The 23286-nt window shown below is 36.5% G+C and overlaps 1 protein-coding gene across 3 annotated transcripts in view; it reads right to left on the bottom strand.

The window, feature by feature from the left end:
• WDR72 (WD repeat domain 72) overlaps positions 1–23286 on the bottom strand; it is a 108241-nt gene that overhangs the window by 42902 nt on the left and 42053 nt on the right. For all 3 annotated transcript variants that reach the window (XM_064668747.1, XM_064668748.1, XM_064668749.1), the window contains 4 exons: positions 11806–12623; positions 8025–8116; positions 6321–6403; positions 3–114 (listed from right to left, as the gene is read on the bottom strand). In XM_064668747.1, the coding sequence (XP_064524817.1) occupies positions 3–114; positions 6321–6403; positions 8025–8116; positions 11806–12623 (1105 nt within the window). The remainder of the gene's footprint in view (positions 1–2; positions 115–6320; positions 6404–8024; positions 8117–11805; positions 12624–23286) is intronic.

The following is a 23286-nucleotide window of genomic DNA, read 5'->3' as shown; positions in this document are numbered from 1 at the left end:
ACCATTTCCATTCTCCACTATGGCCAAGGACTCTCCGAAAATTGTCGTCTTTCTCAAGGGGTTGATAGTCCTCTGAACTTCTGCCAGTAGCACTGCTTGCATTGCCTCAGTAATCTGTCATAAATGCAAATTATTACTGGATGATAGCAGTACCTCAATTATTTATCTAAGTATTTGACAATTTTAACCAACTAGCACAAAATCTTAAGACTGTCCTGGCGAATGTCATTAGGAAGTCGACATTTATTAATTAATCTTTCAGACAGTGATAATCATGTGTCTCTACATACACATTGAGGAAAAAAAATAACTAGGTATCAACAGAGTGGAGTAAGTTTTCAGTTAGGGCTGCTTTCCAATAATCATCATTTTCTTTAATGTCATATCTAGAATCAGTCACCTACTGCCTCCTTGATTTCAAGGGGTCATGACAATATTTGTGAGTAAAGCACATGGTGATAATGGCTAAAAAGAGATACCTTCTTTTTTTCTCGTGTGCAAAAAATGCTTGATAGACTGAATAATGACCTTGTGTTCTGCCTTTTTAAAGAATTTCTGGCATCTAATCTCTGATAAAATTAAAGAATGTTTTATTATCAGTGGTGATGCCCTATTCCTCTAGCTCAAACATAATACCACTAGATTTTTCTGTCTAACACAAAGGGAAATACGGTTCCTCAAACTCCTCTTATGCAAAAGGAACATCTACTGGAGTTCTGAACACCTTTAAATGGCACCTGCAGTAGCTGATGCACCACAAACAGGTAGTGTGGAGATGATATGACAGTTATTACTTCTCTTTAGCCAAGAAGCCCCAGGAGAACTAAGAACATTTAAAGATGTAAGATCTTATAAAACACACATGAAGACCCAAACTTTTGCAATTCTCAGTCTAAATTTCAGCATGGTGCAGAATGGCAGCATGAATGTCTTCTCTTGATTTGGTATTTCCTGCAGAAAAGGAATACAATTTTTCCCCCTTGGGAAGATATTCATTCTCAAGTACAGGAAATTTCCTGAAAAACAGAGTGACTGTAGTTTCCAGGACAGTGTAACCCACCTCAGTTTCAATACAAATTTAAATTGAGTATGAAAATTTTAAGTTGATCATCTTAATATTATAAACATTTTAAGCTTATATGATATTTATATTATAAAAACTATTAAAATTGTTTAAGATTTATATAAATTGAAGTTGATATGCAGGATCCCTCAAAATGCCTGGAAGAGATGGTTTCATCTCACTAATCAAGTACATGTCCTCAATCATATGTCTAGCTGCCCTTGTAAATTCAAATCATTAAGTGGAACAAAGGCTGTGGGTATCCTTTGTGACAAAACCCTTTATTGTAGATAAGTATACCATAGTAAGGTCCACAGTGTAAAAGTTCACTGCAAGTGAACCCAGTCCTGTGTGGTTCAACACAGCACAAACCTTCATCTTGTTATAATAGAACTTTATTTTACAGGGGAAAACAAAGGCAGTTTCCAATTCCTCACATCTACACAACCCTGAGCTTTGGGGATTACAGATCCTGACTTTACAGCAGACTCCTACAATATATCTACAATAATTAAGAAAGAGAAGGAAACAAAGACATATTTTCATTGTCCTGGGGAAATTTTTGACAAAAAAGATTCTTACAGAGGCACACAAAAGAAATCTGCTAAGAACCTGTCACTAATCTGGATCAGATACTCATTATCTGTATCATTGCTGTGTGTGCCAGTCAGGAAGCATTCGTAAAAATTTCCTCTAACAACTTAAAACAAAATAAAAAAATAACAGATGGCACAACATGATATTATTGTAGAGCCACCTGTATATGCCTCTGCATGCTACTTGTCTATCTCTTTGCTGAACCTGCATTTCCACAGTGCTTGGTGTGGTTCCACGTGTTTAGTTTTGTCCTGTCACTGCATCTTCCCCAAGAATTCATCTGTCATTATCACCAAGTCTAACAATCTCCAGAAGCTTTTTTTTTCCTAACACAAAACAAATCTACATGAGCACTTTTCAATTTCTCTGATCACTTCCACTTTATCTTTAGTGTCCTTCTGGATATACATTAGCTAGTTTATTGGCTAGTAATATATGCTTTCATTTTTTGCCCCATAACTGTAAATGCTGTTGTAAATACTATCTGCTTTTCAGTTGGGAGCGTTAAATGTGGCGGAAATTATGTTGCTTCTTTGACTTAGAAAGTATAAATAGCATATGTCCAACTATAAATACTGATATTAAAGAGTGAAAGGTAATTGTTTGACTCTGCAGCAGCAATACCAGAGAGTAATTCAAAAAGACAAGTGAACAAAAGTTGAGACAAGCTGTACTGTTACATCTATAGTAAGTTATACTGGCTTTCCTTTCTACACTTTATCAATTACTTCCAAGGATTACTATTCCCTTTATAATGAGTGGGTTTAAGGAGAGAAGTCAATAGGTATCACTCCTGGTTATTGCTCAGGCCACAACCTCTGCAGGGCCGAGCCTTGCAGAAACCATCTCCCAGAAGCCTCCATACATAACATGGTCACATCAGGGAACAAAAAAATACAGATAAAACATCAACTGGAATTATCCAGTCTTCTTCCCCCTAATTCTCCACAGTAATTGTCAGGACAGTAGCTTAGATACTTATACTGAAGTATATTGGCTTCAGGTAGAGTCAAGGGCTGTAAAATCAAATACATTCAGAGCTTGTTAGACATATTACTCCAAACTGGGATATCAGTGCTAGCTTATCAGTACTACTGTCTGCAATGGCCTTAACATGTTTATTCTTTGAAACTGAAGTCCTTTGTAATATCTCTCAGATTCATTCCACCTAATTCTAGGTACTAATGGCAGTGAAATAACTGAAGTAAAGCAAAAAAAATACAGATGCACTGCAGGAATCAATACAGAGAGATGAGAAAGTCCCAGGATGATTCATTCCTCCTAAAATCTCAGCAGTGCCCCCACAATGCCTATATTTTTCCACTGGTGAAGAAGGAAGATTAAAGCACCTACAATCCTCATTCAGATGATTATTTCAGAGATCTACATATGTCATCAGCAATTTTCCCAAGGGGAGATTAACAAATTTCCTTACACAAAAGGAATACTGCAACATCAGGATGACACTGGAGGAATTCCAAAGCAGGGCCTAAATGCTGTATAAATGATGCTCCTGAATTAATGCATCAAAGTTCTAACCAAGGTCTAATTACTTGGGGCTGCACAAAGGAATGATGTCAAGGTGAGAGATGATTCCTGACTAGCTATCTCAGAACTAGGAAGAGCTGGTGTATGACTCCTACTGATCACAAAGGTGCCACTAATGACTCTGATAAAGCTCAATTATTTCTATCCTGGTTTGTCAAACCACAGAGGCAAACTGCTGAAGCCCCCTAAGCTGATGGGTACCCTGAGGTGTGACAGACAGCCCCCGTGTTGTTATGCAACTGAAATCCTTGGCTACAGATGAAGGCTGTATACTTAAGGTTTTGTTTGTGGAACTACTGATTTATTTAAGTTTCATACAAAACTCATCGCCACATTTATCATCGAATTTCTTTGCTGAGACTGGCACTGAAAATGGGAAGTTGGCTGTGAAAGTGGGGTCATTTACTGGTTTACAAATGGTTGTCCAGCTCAGAGAGTAACACATATGGTAGGGAGAAGCTTGCTTCATTTTATAAAGAGACTTCAGTCTTCTGAAAAGCCAATCCAACAAGAACTAACTTCACTCAGTGAGATTTAAGAAGATCTTAGGAAAGGAAAGAAAGGAAGCAAGTTATTCCTACTGTATTCTTCCTCTTGAAATGCCTTAATTAAAATATAGGGAGAAGACATTTCCAACAGCAGTCATTTGAAGACTAAGGAGTTATGGAAGAACAAGGAAATAATTATCAAATAAATCCTTCTGGTGGGAAAAAATATCCTTGTATCTACTAGAGCCAACAACAGCCAAAACTTTTTGACTGCACAACATTTGACTATTCTGATAAATTTTTTTAAGTTCTATATTAATGTTCACCCTTTCAGCCAAAAAGGTTCAATAATACAGTATTATTATTATTTTTAAAAAAATGAAAGTATAATCAAATACCTATCACAGATATATTTAAGGAATGGGCTGTTTTAAATATGGAGTGAGGACAACTAAGGGCAGAAATGCAGCCACTGTTTCCCCGTATTAAATGCTTTAAAGTAAGCTTTATATATATATGTCTGAAAAGATGAGCACACTTAAGTAATTTCTGGGTGGGATGGGAGTGTGGCAAGAAGCAGCTATATTTTGTTTGAAAGACCAGCAACACACATGAAGACAACCTTTTCTTTAAAATCAACTGGGGAAAAGAAATTACTAGAAAAATATTTTAAAAATATACACATTTTTAAAATTTCAAACAAAGACCTCCCTCAATCCTTCAACTTCAACAAGTCAGTGAACCTTTCATCAAACATTTGCAGCAGGTTTTTCGGTTTCCTTGTTTGCACAGAATCTGCTACAGTACTGTAAGGAGATGAGGAATCAATAAATGGCAACTCCTTTGGGTCATGTCTGAGAGTCAGTATCCTTCACCAGAGATCACAACAAAAAAGGTTTTAAAAACAGGGTAACTAGTGATGTTTTTGGCAAATGTACACAAGTTCTTAATCGAGATGCTCAGGATTAATAAATTGGCCATAAATCTGTGTTCGTATAAGTGGAGTTTCAACAAAGCCACTTTATTGTCAACAAAAGCTATAATTTTGTATAAACTCCTGGTCACTACACATGCACACCTATTGCCAGCATTGCAAATTATTTTGAGTGTTAAAAGGTTTATGGTGGTTTGGCTGCAAACAATCCAAAATATTCACTACGATGAAGGGTAACAAAGCTCATAGCAACTGCAAAGCTGTGCCTGGATAATGTTAAAATTTGGGAAACATTGATGGTATTTGCAGTACCTGACAATTTCAGTGTCTTAAATTTAAAGTCTTTTCAGGTGAAAAAATTGTGAGGCAGCTTATTCCACACTTTATCTTCCTGCACACCAACCTCCTGTGGTAGATATGACCATTATCATTGTGTACACTGATCAGTTGCTAAATACACTGGAAAATATAAATACCTACATCTCACAAAATCAGCTATGCTGCAAATACAACTTTCATGAATATGTGACTCCTCTCTAAAGAGTTCCAGTGGCTGACCAGGTCAGCAAGAGATTATATGCGTTTCATATGACAACTGCAACTATTGAAATGCAGCTCCTGTATTCGGTTTTCTCAGAAAAATGTTTCAAAAAGAAGAAAAACAACCTTATTGTAAGAAAAAGGGGAGAGAAGAAGAACACAGAACTGCTATAGAAGACCTGCAGACAGCAGGGATATAATAAACAATTGATAAGCTTAAGATGAAATGCTGAAATCAACTGAACATGAATATTTGCAAAAACCATTTCCATCTAACAGAACAGGGGACTATCACTGCAGCACCCCTGCAAACCTCAGCTTTGGAAAACATTCTTTGCATTTGTAATGCAGCACAGGATTGCATTCAATTTCAAAAGTAACATGATAAAATAAATTTGTAACAGGTATTTCCAATTTCTGGAATAAAATTCATTGTGGTCATAGTAGAATATCCTGTGTTTTGTATTCCTGGATATTAACTCTCTCAAATAAATGACACTATTTTATTTAAAGACATATTTCCAAACCAAAAAAATGGTCACTAGATTTCACTGTTCAGACTGATTTATTATTACCTGTCAACTCTCAAGAAACTTATTTATCTCTCAAAGACTTCAGATTCTTCAGTAACAATAGGGATGAGCATCATCTGTCCTGGAAACTCAGAACTTACATGTCCTTCTTAAAGAGTGTTGTAATAAACAAGGACTTGGGATTAATTATTTGCCCTTTACGAATGCATTTTGTTTCTTCTGTAACAACACATTGGTATATGACACTACTATTATTTGACCTTCTATTTTCCTGGAGCATAAAACAGGCATTTGTGATCTAAGTTATAAGTGGTTATTAGAGAACAGGTAACTCATTACTTAAATACATGCTACGAACAAGATCACCAAGATTAAAAATTAGTAGGACAGTTACTTTGCCACGTGTAAACATGTACTTTACAGCAGAATAGTTTCATGAGCAACATACTTCATACTGTAATAATAATCTGCTTTCCACAGATCTGAATGGCATGATTTATGCAATAATTTCACCATAAATCATAACTATTAGGTCACATTACTGATTTCAAATACTAAGTTACAAGCACTGTTACAAAAGGATTCCATTGCAACAACTGACACAGGCTCTTTCCTACCTTTACAGATTCCTCGCTCCAACAACAAACCAGTTTCAGCAATGAAATGATTCCCAAGTCTGGGGGATGATATCTACCCTTACCTGAAAAACACACACACAGTGTATGAACTGGCAATATATAGAGAACTACACAAATAGAAAGATATTTTAACGCTTTTAATTTTTTACTTCAGCAACATACCTGAAAAGATCTGGAAAAGCATAATTTCTTAGAGTATGTTTTCATCTGATGCAATAAGCACAAAGTGACCACTTCTTGAACTCTCTCAGCCTTGGTCATGAGACCACTTCTCTGGGGAGCCTGTTCCAGTGCCCAACCACCCTCTGGGGGAAGAACATTTTTCTAGTACCTAACCTAAACCTCATGTTCAGACAATCTATTGTTTGAACATTCATTCTTACCCTAAATTAGCTTAGTTTATTACTTTTTTTTTTTTAGACCGAGAACAGATATCCTCCATCCTCATCCCCTGCTGCAGGACTTCAGTTTTACGTCCATATATGCAAAAAAAGCATTGAAAACTCAAGTTCTATCTAGGTTTTACTCCCATCCCCTTGCACATATGTAAATGTATACAGGAACTCCAGAAATACCAGCAGAATTAAGATTTAGCATTCCCTGTTCTGCTGTCCAGTGTGTCCTTGATGGTAAACAACAGGTCATCCCTAAAATGTCTGACACCTGCAAACCTCAGACAAGATTTTAATTTGCAAATCTGAACAATTGTGTGAACCAAGAGATAGGGCACATGAGTTAGAGTACCTTAGAAGTTTTAGGCCACTCAATAAAACTATTTTTTTATGTTCATGGACATTTTAGTCATCTTTACACCATTTCCATGCCTTTCATCTACTTATTTTCTATTGTCACTTAATTTAATATTCCATCTTTCTTCCAATGGGCATTTCTGCTGTCATCACAGGTTCTACAGCTGTGGTGCATGTAAGACTCAGAGAAGGACAGGTAACTAAAAACTAGTTTTAGATGGGGATATTATGGCTTACTTACATGGCAGAGGGTCAAGATTTGACCTGAAAGAATTTCTGTTTTCAGTCTAGACAGGACTTAGTCTATAAGAGGAGCACTATATTCATCAGCTAATAAATACTGACAAATGTCCATATTCTGTTTAACTTTTTATTTAAACCTTCCCAGGTTAGTTGCATACTGCAAACAAACCCGGACTGGCTTGCAAAGCCAAGATTGAGAGCAATGGCCTGTGGGACATTAATGTGAAGAGATTACTTTATTCTGCCCTAAGACAAAAGTCTGAAGGCATTATTGAACAGCCAAGGTGGCTCTTGTATTACTAAGGCAACAGTTTGCTTGGAGGGCTGTGTATATTATTGGGTGGGCTCATAATGGTGATGAGGGACATGGGGGAGGGGGGAGACAACAGTGTTTGTCTTATTACATTGTTGGGTTTCAGATTGCTAGAAAATGTCTTTAGAAACTCAGCTAAATGTTTTGCCATGACAGGAAAAATATCCTCGATTCCGTTTAACATTTTGTTTCCATATTTCTGGTGATATTCACAAAAGAAAACTGAATAATGCAGTTTCTCTGTTTGCAGATTAGACTGCTCAAAGCTAAAGAATATTATTTTTTTCATTACTGAAATTAAATTATGTATTTTAGCAAAAGAGGTGTGCAAAAAAATAACACTTAAAAACTAATATTGCCATTGCTCCATATACTTACTGCTTGGTAAGTCTCCATAAAAACTGGGCAATGAAGGGGTTGCTGCTTCTATATTTCGCCATTTGTCATGTGCAGATTCTGACTTCTGTGGACTAAAAGAATATGAAACTCTTAAACAGAACCTGAACATACATACAAAAAATCTTGTCTCAGGGTAGTGGGGTTTTTTTGCTGTCAATCACTATCAACCACACTTTAGTTTTCTCTCAGAAGTCACTTGCATTGTTTTGTCTACAACTTGGTATGGAAACATTCACATGTGCACAAGTAGTGAAAAGCACCATCCACATGCAGGAACTTAACTATAATAAGTTTTGAGCCAAATATAAAGTTTTATGTTGCAATAAAGAAAAAAAAATTGTATGTGAAGAAATTAATTAAAATATAATTTTCATAAAGAACTTGTGCTGGGGTTTTTTCCTAATATGTAGGGGAAAAAAGTTCAAGGGAAAGTAGCAGCTTTTTTTTAACAGGTTTCTTTTTTTTTCCTATAGTGGTAAATAATTTAAAACATCATTACCGTACTGAGATTTTAGTAGTTGGCTACAATTTAGGAGACTAGTGTGTATATCTCCTGCTCTTTAGTACTTTATCACTAATTCAGCAACCTAACCCTTCCAAACAGCAGTTGTGGATGGAGGAGAAAGGAAGTGAAAAACCTCTCCAAACCCTTGCACTATTTTAAACTGTTTCTTTTAAACATATCACCATGTGATCCTGCAAAAACTACATTTTCATGTCATTTAAAACCAATATATTTCACCTTTCAAATTCACTACAATCAACAGTAAGTCATAATATTTCAAATGGCCTTACAATTCTAAACAACTCAAAGCTCGCAGCTTGAGAGCTTTCAGTTAGAGACACAAATGTCAGAAGGCAGGAGAGAACATAAATTCTTTGAAGATCTTCTCTTCCCAGCTTCTTCCTGTTTCTGTCTCACTTTTATGATCTGACACATTTTGCTGCAGGTTCCTTTATTGGACAAAACAGCATTTGCTTCTTTTTTTTCCCCCCAAACTTCCAATAAGACAAAAGTACATTATTGTAATAGATAATAGAAAACAAAATTAACTCAAACTCAGAAAACAGAGTAAATTATAAATAAGGATCAATCATATAAAAATATTTAAGGAATGAATGAATGCAGATTACAAGAGTTCATTCAGAATCCAGTTATTTGCAAGAGGAAGAGTTAAAGAAAAGGCTGAATACTAAGACCTTAACAAATAGGCCAAGTCCTAATCACACTCTGCTTATTATTGGAGAAGGGAGAGGAGGAAAGAGGGAAAGGGAACATCACAGGAAAGGGGTTTCTTCCCCAGGCAGAGAGAGGGAGATAATTTTGCTTTACATAACTGGTTTTGAGGCAATACAGGAAGTATAGATACATTCAGACAGCAAAATTATGCCATTATACTCAAACACAAAGGTAACAACATCACAGCATATATGGAATAAGTATTTTATGGTTTTTTTCAAAGAAGTGTCTGAAGCATGGAATTCTTTTCCATGGCTCTAATCCACTTCTCCCACAACTCTAACACATTTCTCCCATGAATGCTGACACAACAGCATCATCTCACTGGTGCCACCCAAAGAACTTTGACTCTATGTGAAAATGATGGTTCTTGACTGCAGTGGGATGTCATTTGCAGTTTAACAGAGGTTAGGTAAAGGATTTTACACTATTTCTTATCTCAACTGCTCTTATCTTTATTTATTGGAGGGGGAAAAAAGTATGACTGGCATATCTAAAGTTCTGGAACAGTTCTTGAAGGCAGGGGAAAAGATAAACTCAGTGCTATTACAGGACAGAGCCATAATGAGAAAAAAAAAAAACTTTCCTGTCACCAACAGTAAAGAGGAAAATGCCCAGGTGACTAAAACCTCTGAGGTCTGCATTGATGGAAATGCAGCAAACACAGTCTAGTTCTGATCAAGTTCCCTGAGAAAGAACATTTTACCCTTCAATAACAAAAATTATGGTTACTTGTCTAATTTCTGGATGTGTAAGAGATGAATATAGAAGGCGTAACCTCTAGCAGGTTTGTAGTAGGCAAGTGTTTGCAACTACAGCCAGGAAAATAATTGTGTGTTGTCTCTGTGCAGACCCACAGCACTTGCAGTTGTTGCTTAAGAACTCAAAAGGAAAATATAGTGATCAGGAGAAAAACAAAGAAAAAAGACAACAAAAACCCACCAAAAGCCACGAACAAACCAAAATTGCAATAGAAGAATTGAATGGATACAACTCAAATGCTTTTCTCTAGATGAGGCCATTGGGAGGCAACAACCCATATCAGAGCATCACAAATGGCACCAAACTAAAACTTAGCTATAAGACAGTTATAATAGGTATACTATTTTTGTTTTGGAAAAAGAAGCAATCCAAACCAAACTATATCATGTAAAAATTCCAAATAAAACATTTCCAACTCTATGCATAAAATTCATACAATTTTTGTAACCAAAGTTTATGCTATTTTTTTTTCTTTCTTTTGTACAAAAATCCACTTATTTCTACAAAGGATGCTAGGTTTTATGGCTTTACATATGCTGGAGAAAACTTAAAATTATATAGCACCGTTTTGACAAAAAAAAAAGCGCTGTTTTGACTAGCAACAAGTTTAATTCTTATAATTTTACAGGAGATGTGTTCCAAAGCCAACATGTGCGTGTCGGGGAAAAATGTTTGATTCTGGTATGATGATTAACTTCAATTATACAATGTCTTTCCAAAAGAGTACTGGAATACACAATGCAAGTAAGTACTGTTTTGCATAAAAGGAATTCCCATTCAGCCTGGAATCCTGAAATAAGCTTGTGTGAATATGGAACCAACAGGCAACAAGATCAGCAGTGAAAGCAACTGAGAAACTTGCTTTTGTCCTGTGGGATGGTGCATATGTCTTGAGATCTGCTCAATGCCTAGAGCTTTATGGAAGACACAGATATTTGCAGCGTCAAGATCAATATTTTCTGTCCCCCCTTTCTTGCCTGAGGGCCACAGCATCACCAACACTGGAGTTAATTGTCCCTAAAATACTAAATACAGACCAACCTCTGTTTGCTGAACAACAACAAATCTGTGGGCAATATCTGTTGCCTGATTAGCATGCTCTATTTGGCTTGGTCAAATAATGTCCAGCATGTTATTTTTCCTTTATTGCTGAAAAAGCATTTAGTCAATAAATTTGTTTTGAGTAACATAAATGCTCTTTGGGGTGGTTCTTCTCACAACACAAAGGCTGATGAGGCATTCATTCCCAGTAGCTACTATTGTCACTGGGGGTGTTGTACTTTAGATAGTATAACTAGGGCAGACTGTTCTTGGCTCTCATGTTTTATTTATTTGTGAAGTCAAGGGTCTCATGGCAAAGGAAATATGTTGCTTATAGGGAGTGGAAGTTTAAACAGCACAAATGTGCTTAATGCACTTCTCACAATGTGCATAAAGAGACCTCATTATTCTACTTAGTCTAAACCATGAAGAAAAGAGTCATCTCTGGAAAAGCAGGGTGTGAAGCTGGATAATTCAAGTTCTTGTTCTGACGAAAACAATTCTTGCATCATTTTTCATCTGCTACACAGAAAAACGTAAAGATACCTAATTTTATCGTGATATCCTCTTGTTCAAAGAGCATCCTTTTAAAAAGCCCTAGAGAAAGAATACAGGCTCCATTGCAAAAGTACATATTTAAGAAAAGTTTGTTTCAGGTTTTTTAATGATTTTAACCATGATAAAGGAAGAGAAGATTCATAATGAAAAAGTTCTTACCTTTCACTTTCATCTGTAACTGCTGAAGGTATATTAATTATCCTGTTAATTAAAGCTATTCTGCTAAATAAGAAGAATATTGTTTCCAAATCCTTTGTTCCATAAAGATTCTGAGGTCCCTCCTTCCTTCCAGTTTCTCCTTCAGTTGCAGCAAGGTATTTGTTTGATAAATCGAGCACTCTTTTGGAAAACAAGTTGAAAATTTCACCTTCTCCTAGCACAGCACAATCAGCACAGTTCCATCCTGGCAACATTAGTGAGAGGTGGCTCTCATTTGACACAAGTCCAAAAGAAACACGACGCTGAAGCCTTGGGATATCCAAGTGTCCAACACACAGATTGTCTGATTCTTTATCTACACCCCATGGTAGGAGACAGGACAAAAGCAGCTTAGCTGCCTCAGTGGCGATGTTCACATCAATGTTTCCTGATGTTTGCATTCCAATCTTTCTGGAACTCTTCTTTTTTTTCTGTCTTTTCATGCCACCACTTTCTTCCACAGGCCTGGCTGCATTATTACCCCTACAGACCTGGTTCGAACAAACAGTATCTCCCTGCCCATCCACTGGAGGTATGGAGCCAGCAGTTTTGTTTCTTTTTAGTGTCAGTGCCCTTTTCTCAGCAGTACTTTTAGCTCTTTCTAGAGTGTATTGGTTGTGGAATGATTTCGATGACTTCAATCGATCAAGTTGAGATGACAGCAGAAGTTCCTCAAGTTTCTCCAGATCAAATAAGAGAATATGAAAGTTTGCATTGTTCCATTTTGTCTTAACTGGTAAAATAGTAAAGGGCTGTTGGATGCAGCTGGTATCAGTTAGCTGAAAGAAAAATATTAAATGTCCAAACACAAATCCAGAGCACTTTGTAATTTTCAAGATATGAACAGAGAATTGCCAATGGAATAGATGAAATCTGTTAACTCTATTAAGTTCAATTTAATTATATTTATTCACTTGTTACTAAGGAAAAAAAGATTTGCTTCTAAATAGCTTAAGATACACAGAGACATGCACATGTAAAGGGTACAACACCGGCTTGAATTTATCTTTACAAAAACTCTAGGCTGGTATTTCTTCTGCTAAGTCTCATTTCAAGCTAAAAGACTTCTCGGCAAGCTTTAAAGCATACAGTTTTTGTTCTTACAAAATAAAGCTAGGGAAGCAAATCCTATGATGTTGTAAAATTCTTGCACACCCCAAATGTCTGTAATGCCTTGTTGCAATTTGACATATGCATGGGATGAAGACCATGCCTTTTGCCATTTCAAAACACGCAAAGCTATCTAAAAGTTACTTTGTTCTGAGCTGTCACACTCCCAGTTTCCCATGAACACTTCAGAAGAGCTTCTCTGTTTTGGCTCCCTGTGAGAGTGTTTAAGGAGAGGAAACATGGCCCATCACCTCAGATCCCACATTCCAATCAAAATCCACTTAGAATAGTGGACTTTCCACTTGACACATCTTCAAACTCAGAAGAAAAGCATTTCCTGCTCGTGTTGCCCTTTTCCCCGTATAATTTTTTCTGCCTGTGCACTCTCAGAATGACAGAATTTTTATGACACAGCTTCTACAGGCTTTGAAAGAAGATAAAACTTACTGTGGGGGCACAATAAAGTATCAGGTCCTTTTGCTGCTTCCTTACTGGTTTTTTTTTCCTTTGTTATAAAAGGCCTAAATCTACATACCAACCAATGAAGAGTCTGCAATGACAAAAATACTAGTGTACAATTCATGATGAGTATTCAGATTTTAAAAGGATAATCTTAATTTTTCAATAAGACCAATTTCCTGAGGGGAAAAAACATGAAAAATGTCATTTGGAACAAATGTTTTGCACAATACTAAAAGAAAAAAAATCAGAAACTGAACTAAATGACAGAGTTAAATCTTTCAGAATACTCCAATAAATTTGTTTTATAAAGACAAAACCCTAAATTTTTGTCCAAGAGGGAGACTCCACATGAGTTTGTAGAACACCTCCTTTCTTTCACAGGAATCATCATGCTGCACCACACACAGCATTCCATGAAGGTACCTGAAGGATCATCTGAGGGTACAGTTATGATTACAACACCTTGTATCATAATCCTGACTGTATCTAGTAAAGAAGTATCTTTCACCTTCAGGAAAATACCAGAAGTGAAGGAGTGTAAACTCCTTGTTGACACTTCTGCCCTTTTCTTTAAGCACTTATGACTTGGATGTTTTTGTTGTCCTGCACAAGCTCGTGCTCTCAGCACTGTGCTCAGTCTCCTGCACATTCCCAAGCAAACACGTACAAGCAGGAAGGCAGCATCAAGAAGCAACTTTTTAGCTCAGTAATACTTTTGTAAACCATCGTGCCAGCTTCCATACCACAAGTGACACAGATCACTATGTTAGCATTAATTTCCTAGATAATTTGAAATATTCCATTTGCGCAAGGAACTTTCTGTTGAAAATAGTCAAATCTTAAAAGAAAATAGCAAGTATTAGTAAATAGGGCAGCTTTAACTGGAGTGAAATGTTGATTACATCTTCTTTCTCATGACTACTCCTTACCTAACTCTTTTTACATTACAAACTATGATTTTAGAGCATTAGCTATTTTAAAATTGTTAATATTGTAGTAAGAACAACACAAGGAAAGAATCAACTCTCTAACCTCTAGTTATTTGGCTATTTAGTTTTGGGCAGTAATATAATTTGGCTTTTTTTGTTATTTAGAGAATGATGCTCCCACCAGATGAGGATGCACTCTAAATACATAATCTCATTTAAAGATCTCCATAGGGAGTCATAAGTAAGAGATTATAACTGCTTGTTCAGGTTTTCTTTTTATCCCTTTCCTTTTTCCTTTTTTTAAAAAATAACACGTTGTAGTTAAGCACTAGGATTATTTTAATCTTTAATTATGCTGTTTCCTAATACATAGGGAGAACCTCATGGAATGCAAACACTGGAATTCACAGGCTACCTTTGACATTCATAGAAGCTATTATTATTTGGCCTATCATTTTCTCTGTCTATACACTTATATTTGGCTGATTAACATTTAGAAACCTTCAGTAAAATCACCATCCTAACAAAGGGAAATACTGTGACAATGTCAATCTGTTGAGACATCTGGTGATGCTTCTGCACGTGAAGTCACAATAGATATTTACTGTTTATTGGCAATATGAAAGCTTATTGACATTGATCCTAAAAGCATCTATCAAGTTATCTCAGCTCTCTGGCATAGGCATTTCATTCCAGTGAAAGAAGGTGGACATCTAAAGCTTAAGACATAAAATGCTATTTAGGAAATATGGACAAGTTATTTTCTGTAACAGAAGATGACAGAAAAAGGAGGGAAACCCATAAAACTAACTACAAACTAGAGAGCTGGGAATAGCATTTGAAGGTGGATATTGAAAAGCAGATATTTACATTATGTATTGTACCCTTCCCTTTTCTAGTTTAAAGCTTTAAAAAAGCAAGAAGTCTGGCTACAGACTAAAATATCCTGAGATTCATGAACCTCTTGTGCATCACTGACCAGCAGAAGAACAAACTTTCTAAATCCAGGACAGAGCAGAATGCAGGGAGTCTTTGAAAGGCCAAGCTATATTCCATGCATGGCAACTATCTCCCAGCACCTCCCTGTTTTGCCACTGAAGATGTTTAAGCCAGGATCAGACAAGAGCTGGAACAGGGTAGACTATGTCAGTTGGAAGGGACCTACAGTAATCATCTAGTCCAACTACCTGACCAGCTCAGGCCTCCTGTTGTTAAGGACATTGTCCAAATGTCCATTAACCACTCACAGGCTTGGGGCATTGAACAGCCCCCTAGGAAACCTGTTCCAGTGCTTGACCACCCTCTTGGTAAAACAATGCCCAGGTCAAACCTCCTGACACAGCTTTGAACCATTCCTACGTGTCCTATCACCAAATAACAGGGAGATGATCTCAGCACCTCTCCTCAGGAAGCCATAGAATGCAATGAGGCCACCCCTCAGCCTCCTTTTCTCCAAACTAAACAAGTCCAAAGAGCTTAGAATATTCCTTTTAGCCCTTTCACCAGTTTTCCCCCTCCTTTGTGCACATTCAAGGACCTTCCCATTCTTCAGGGATGGGGCAACAAACTTGGAAGACTCACTTTAATTGATTCCTTCTGGCACGTAATTCATCACTGCTCTACAAGTTACAAACCTGTTCTTCTACCTCTTTTCTTCCTTTATTCATTCTTACCTTAGCATCCAAGGAAAAATTTCCCCCTGTCTATGGGAAAGGGGCAGCAAGGGGGCTATGCTGTGGCCCCCAACCACACCAATATATGCCATTATCTTTAACAGGTTTAAGACAGACATATCACATAAAAATTTCATGGGAAGTACAACTCAAGTGTTATTTTACCTAGCTGCCTTCTCATCTCTAAAGGTCTTTTTCCACAGGGATCTAACTTGTCCTGAGAATGCTATTCCACTTAAAATACACACTTCCATTAGCTGGCAAGGATTCCCATATTGTTTCAGCTCTTCATATATATGTACTTTCTCCACACACCCTCTTCCTTTACCAGATGTGTTCTATTGTGGGTTTTGTACTAAAAACAGATTTGACAGGAATGATCTTGACATTCATTTGACGTAAAGGAAATAAAGTGGCAAAACCACAAGGCAGATTTTTAAAAGGCAAACCGGACTCAAAATATACTCAGACACCACTTTGATAGCACTGACAAGAAGTTGCTCAGTTCTCAAAGCATGGGTAGTATCAGTTTCTACATAAAACAAGTCCTTTAGTATTAAATGTGATATTTGTTTCAGACTTTTGGCCTTCTTTATCCACTGCGCTCTCACTTTATCCCAAACACAACAGGATAAAATGACAGAAAACTGGTACCAAAGTTCCTAGTGCCTGCAGAATGAATCATGTTGAATAAAGCATAATTGTGAGATATCCTACTGATTCTAATAACTTTTTAAATTATGTAATATTCAAGGGGTTTAATTCTGTTCCTTTGAGCTTTCTCTTGTGAGAGAGTATATTACAATCCATTAACATCAACCAAGCTATGCTTATTTCAATTAACACTTATTTTCATCATCTGTCCTTGCTGTAATCTGACCTTTTATTACACTACAAAGCCAATAGAAACTTTAAATACTATTTACATGTTTGAATCACTCTTCATTACCTCTGCAGCAACCAATGACATCAACAATAAGATTATTTAGGTTTTTAAAAACTAAATTGTGGATAACCTCAGTTACAGAAATGACAGAGAAGGGCAGGACAGTAGAACTTGTCAACCAAAATTTATTGAAATTAGGAATTTTGTGTCTCTTGATTAGGCCAGTCACTGGATTGTCAGTAAAAGTTCAGAGCTCATAATTTCTCAGAATTGCATCTCGTTATTGGTCTGGCTCTTGGCTCACAAAAAAAATAAGCACATCACACATCTGCTTGTAAAATTATTTAGGTACTTCTACCCTATCTTTTACATTTGTACTTCGTGGAGCTCAAAGAACTTTTACTTGAAGCATGGCTACCACACCTAAGGGTCTTAAACATTAACATATTGCCATAACTTATTCTATTCTCCATGATGTTTTATTTTTGATGGCGGGAAAGAATGGCTGTATTCTACTTTTGTTTAGTTTGGGGTTGCAGTTTTGGTGTTTGTTTGTTTTTTTAGCTACAGAATAGCTTAAAAATTGTCCTTACTTGCACAGATATTTTTCTCTTCAGCCTTTTTCTATTACATAAATATAAATATAGTACCTGCAATTCTTTCTTATGAATTATGTTTGGGGACACGTTTGCAGGTGCTATCTCATGTATAGTTTTGCAAAATAGGAAACTTGTATTTTTCTCAGAAAACAAATACATAAACAATGCACAAAATGGCTGGCACGGTGTAAATTAAAGCATTAAATTTATTTCTAAATCCTCTGAGCCCTCAGTTGCTAGAGATGGTAGTCGATAGGAGCAAAAAAAATTGCCTCCTTCAAATGTGCTTGGTGGACAGCAGCTTGATGATTGGCAGCACAAATAGAAGACAAACGAGAAAGCCTTCAATCTGCAGCTGATGCACAGGAAGAACATGGGGAGCTGAGTTTACAATAGAGAAAACATTACCAAGCTAATGGCACAGGCAATCGTTTGACCACCATGCATCTCTGATAGCAGCAGGGCATCCATTTTCAGTTAAGTGTTAGAGTACCTTTTTGCTTTCTCTGACCACTGCAGGGGTAAAACAACCCAGTGCGTGAAACCCACTGACTGGTAATAAATTACTATATTGGATACTTTTTGTTTTCTTTCAGCAATGACTTTACTGTGTATTCTTGCTATCATTACCAATTAAAGTGGAGATCACGTTAGCAAGCTGTATCTAACTGTATATCAGTCCCTTTGCTCCAATTGCTTTGGCAAGTACCACAGGGTCAAGAGGCTCCTTTGACCTTTATCAGCTAAGTCTCTCTGACCACTCACTATTTGAAGCAATCTCAGTTGAACAGATGGACACTTTTGCAGAGTCTATAAAGCTCAGAATATAAAGATAAATGAAATTGTGTTTGGGGCTTCAAACTGGTTTATGAGCATAAAATATTGTTAGCAAGTTCCACAAAAATCTCGGATTTCAAATAGCTCATCCTAAATCTACACCATGAACATAACATCTCTTTATCTACTAGGAAATAATTTTTTTTGCTGTGATTTCTACATATAAAACCAAAACCTTGGTGTAACTTACATGTCTAGTTAGCACTAAGTCAATTCTGAATTTAGAAAGCCTAATTTAATTAGTTTGATCATTAAAAGAAAATCAAGAAGAAAAATTAATACAGCTTTTTCCCATGACAGTGGCACAGCATACAGCAAACCATCAAAGAGATCATTCAGTGGAAGAGTACAAAAAGTGTTGGAGAGTACAGACCATTCAGAAAAGGTTTGGACCTTCATTTCAGATTTCTCCACCTTATATTTCTTAAAGTGCTTGCTTTTTAAAAGATTACATCAAAATTCTAGCCATACATTACATCAGAGAAACTTCAAATTCTCCAGGTGATGCTTGAATAACTGTTAATAATTAGATATAAATATGGTCTTCCTATCATATTTATCTATTTGTCATTGAAAAATAACCTATTGTTCAACAATAACATCGAATGGTGTGTTATTTGAGGTAAATTGCATCAGCAAACCTGCCTTCTTCACTTCATAACCATTTTGCAATACACAGTTGTCTTATTTTCTTGTTCTGCTGAAAGGGTGAGCAATCCAGGATATGTGCAAAGGTGCATTCAGTTAAAAATAGTTACACAAACAGCAGGTATATAATTGAAATAGCACTTAAACATACACCATGTACCATCTCTAAAAGAACCTGCAGAGGAAGAAAGGATGCAAATTATCAGCTACACTTTCATCTCCCCATAAAAACCTTATCCACTTTCTAATCCAATATTAGCTCGAATCAGCAGTCCACATATCACACTCCTGTGTCTAACCCTGCCCACCTCCTGGAGCTTTGAATGTAGGGAGCATGTGAAGAGTTTGTGTCACTAAAAGCATCCACTGTCTCCCAGAATGCACAAACAGGGGAGGCCCATCCACTCCAGAGCAATGCTGGCCTTGTGCAGGAGTGTCATACAGAGTCATGGTGTCACTATACCAAGGTCACTCATGTTCCTCACCTTCACACACTTTACTTAGCCACAAGACAGAGGATCCTCTTGAGGGGGGCATTCAGAACTTTTTTTCCTATTAATTTACCCTTTTTAAAGCTCAGTACTCACATATAAAGGACTATATGTACAAAGCCTGGAGTCAATAGTAGTGCCCCAATTTGCTTTCACATGCAATTTATGCTTGACCTGAGGCTTCCTCACTTGGACAATGCAGTCCCAAACAAATGTGTCAATTCGTGCTGAATTTTCCCATATGAACTAGCTTAAATAAACTGCTTTGAGCTTGCCTTTCATTGCTTTTATCATAGTATTCATTACAACAGCCCTGGTCATATTATTGAGGATGCCCAGATCATCCTAAAATCCACATCCCATAAAGAAAAGGCTACAATTTTTTCTGAGATGTCACCACCGGTGTTTATCCATGAACTTAATCGTAAGAACCTCTTTCCTCCCAACACCGTAACCTTCCTCCCTTTTTTCTTTTTTAAAATCCCAGTGCAGAGCATTACTATCTGCACAGCACTTCCAACAGTAACTGTACCATCGCTCCTGATGAGTTTGTGGCACAATATAAGTAATTAAGGCAAGGAGTCTTCAAGCTGAAGCTGTGTAATGAGCAGACTAAGGACTGAAGAAACCCTCTCCATCACATGTGGAAGGCACTGTCAGGCAGATTGGTGTCCAGATGGATCTCCTGGGCACAAACATTTTAATTGCTCAGGAAGAATTGCTAACACATCTATTGGTCAATGTAGAGATCTGGTATGAAAATCAAATGCTTCTCAATTTTGTTTTCTCTCTCTCCATCACAAATACTGAACTTCGGTTTTTTTATTGGATTTAATAAAGTGTACATATAAAGGTCATCCTGGAGACAAACCATAAAAAGATATCAAAGAATAACAGGCAAGTAAAGCTAGTATACAGAATATTCTTCACATAAGTTTTCAACATTAGGAAAGGAGTTTCTATATTTTTTGTTTTTCAAGAAAATACTTGAAGAAATATATACAATATACAGACTATTTTATACAGACAACTTTTGCTTTGCTCTAAAACTCATGTCACAACCTCTCTGGGTACACTATCAGAAATTCTAAACAAATGCTCTTGACAAAGTCTTGTCTAATAATTTTACCATAGAAAGAACATAAAAGTGAACTGGAGATCCACTCATGTCAGACTAAGATCCATTTCTAACACAGACAGTCTCTGTACCATGAAAAGCTTAGATGGAAGGAAAGAATAAGGTGGTTTTTAAAATACGTATTATTTATACACTCAATATTCAAATACTCTGTTTATATTTTAATATATTAATTTCTTGGAATGTAGAAGTAAATTTCCTAACCATATCTTCAGAAACGTTTAGGGCTCAGTGATGGGTGGTAGCAAAAGCATTTTCATCCTCATTCGGCACTTAAGAAAAGTCATAAGATGGAACATCTCTAAAGTTTCCATGATCATCAGCTGGACAAACAACGCTACAGCCATCCAAAAACACAGACTACTGACTCAGGATTTAGGAATTATTATCCTGAACAATTTACTGGATGAATGAACATCAAAATATCTGGGAGAATAATGCTGAACACAGATACTGCCAACATGACCTCAGGAGGAGGGTAAAAGCATGAGAATATTGCTTTGTCCTAAGAAGGATTGATGCATATAAAAATTAAGTTACCAAACCATGTCTGACTGCTGACTCCAACTGAAACAACATACTTGCCCCAGGCTGTTCTGACAGTGCATTTCCTACCTTGGGTTTTAAGAATTCCACCCAGAAAATTTGTCTACATAAAAGTTCTGGATCAAATCACATGAAAAAGAACAGAATAAAATCATGGGATTAAATTCTTAAATATTAAAATCCTGTGAATCCTAGGAAGTGCCATTCTTGAAAACTCAGTAATAGGCAAGCTGGTCTTTCTTCAGCCCCTAAGGATGTATCAGGATGGCAGCTCAGTTTCTGTGCACAGATTTCCAACTGTTCTTTCCTGGAGATCTGTTCAGTCTTACTGATGGGCTTCCAGAAGGACAACAAAGAAACATGCTCAGATGCCTGCTTGGATGATCCATCCTTTCCCATAAGTATTGCAAGAACCAAATCTGACCACTAGAACAATTCAGGTTTTGAATATTAATATATAAAAAATATGTAACTACTGCTGCTACTTAGTTTGAAATTGAGCCACAGTTTAGCCTAGGATTTTATTTCTGCTATTTAAATGAGATTTAGCTATCAGAAGGAAAGCAGCAGATAGCAAATCTTTCTTCTGCAGAGTAAGGTTTGTTTGCTGCAAGTCCAATTTCTAAAATACATTTCAGATGCTGATGTGCTTCTGACAGTCACTGTTTTTTTTTTTTTAAATAGTTGTGTGAGGTGGAAACCTAGGAAAGTCTCACCCTGAATTTACTCTGAATTCCTGTTAATTGTTTAATTAGTATTACTTTAGTGAAGAAAAATATAAGAGGTCAGGAATTCAATGTTTAGAAATAAAAAGATGATTATCACACATATGAAGATTCCACCACATGCCTGTCATGAATAGTGAAGAATTTTCAAGAACACCATTGGATAATATGAAAATATAAATATTAGAACAAAGATGATGTAATTTATTTTAGAACTAGGTAGGAAGGAAATCAATTAGAAGGAAAATCAATTAGGCTGATCTACACAAGAAATCACAATTTATGGACTAGAAAATAGTAACAGTAAAGTCTAAGAGGGGGAAAATGCCCAATTCCACATTCAGACCTAAAAGAAACAGTCCTAAGTGGCAAATAAAATCATGAACAGCACTTTCACAAGACAGAAACTATATGTTTCTAATTATAAAGATATGTCCCGTAAAAAACAAAATGTGAATTTTCTACAGTGTCCAAGGGACAGAGAAGGGAATTGCAGCATGGTGGTGGAGGGATGGGGAAGACAAAGATGACAGCAATAGCTAGGTTAGCTTCAAAAATCATCCCTCAACATGGACTAATTCACAAGGACTGTTGACATTGACCTCAGATTTATTTCTAGTAGGACACCCCAGCACCTTCTTTAGCTTTATCACACAGTTCAATTAGTTGTCCAGGCAGGGAAAACAAAATTTTAAGCCAGTCACCTTCAATATAGTAAGAGAAGAAAAGCTTGTAAATGTATATAGAAACAGGGTCAGAAGCCTTGAAATAAATAGTTAAGGCTTATTCTCAGATTTCTATCAGCCTGTGTTGATTGCCAGCCTCATCTACAAGATTAAAATGTGCTACAAGATCACAATGGCAACTTTTTGCTTCCATTTTGCTTTGAGGTGATCAATGGAGAAAACACAAATCAACAAACTCTTGACTTGGTGGACCATTTCAAAAACTCCAGTAACTTTCATCAGAGATGGCATGTGGTCAAAGCTATCAATAGCTCTCAGGATCAGGATTCCTTTTAACTGGTACAAATTTCATCTCACAACTCCAAAGCTATTGCTTCACTGGAGTTATGTGGCTACTCCAGTCCCTTGATAAAATACTTAATTGTGAAATTTCACAGGAAATACAGTACTGAAATGCTCTGCAACTGAATTACAGAGAAAAAAATATATCTGTACGTATCAAGCTCTTTTTTTCTTCACTCATTTTCCTATTACACTTACTTAATATACTACTAAATAAAGCTACTGAATATTGGTTCCAGAAAAAAAAAAAGAAATATCCTGGAAGCAACAACATAAGGTTACCAACTTCAAGGAGAAATATCTATTTTCTCTTTTGCTTTTTTCTTAATAATCCACTTCACAGAAATGATCAAGATCTGTAATTCCCTAT

Source organism: Pseudopipra pipra, chromosome 12, assembly GCF_036250125.1.
Source record: "Pseudopipra pipra isolate bDixPip1 chromosome 12, bDixPip1.hap1, whole genome shotgun sequence".
Lineage (NCBI taxonomy): Eukaryota > Metazoa > Chordata > Aves > Passeriformes > Pipridae > Pseudopipra > Pseudopipra pipra.
This window is presented reverse-complemented; position numbering and strand designations above follow the sequence as displayed.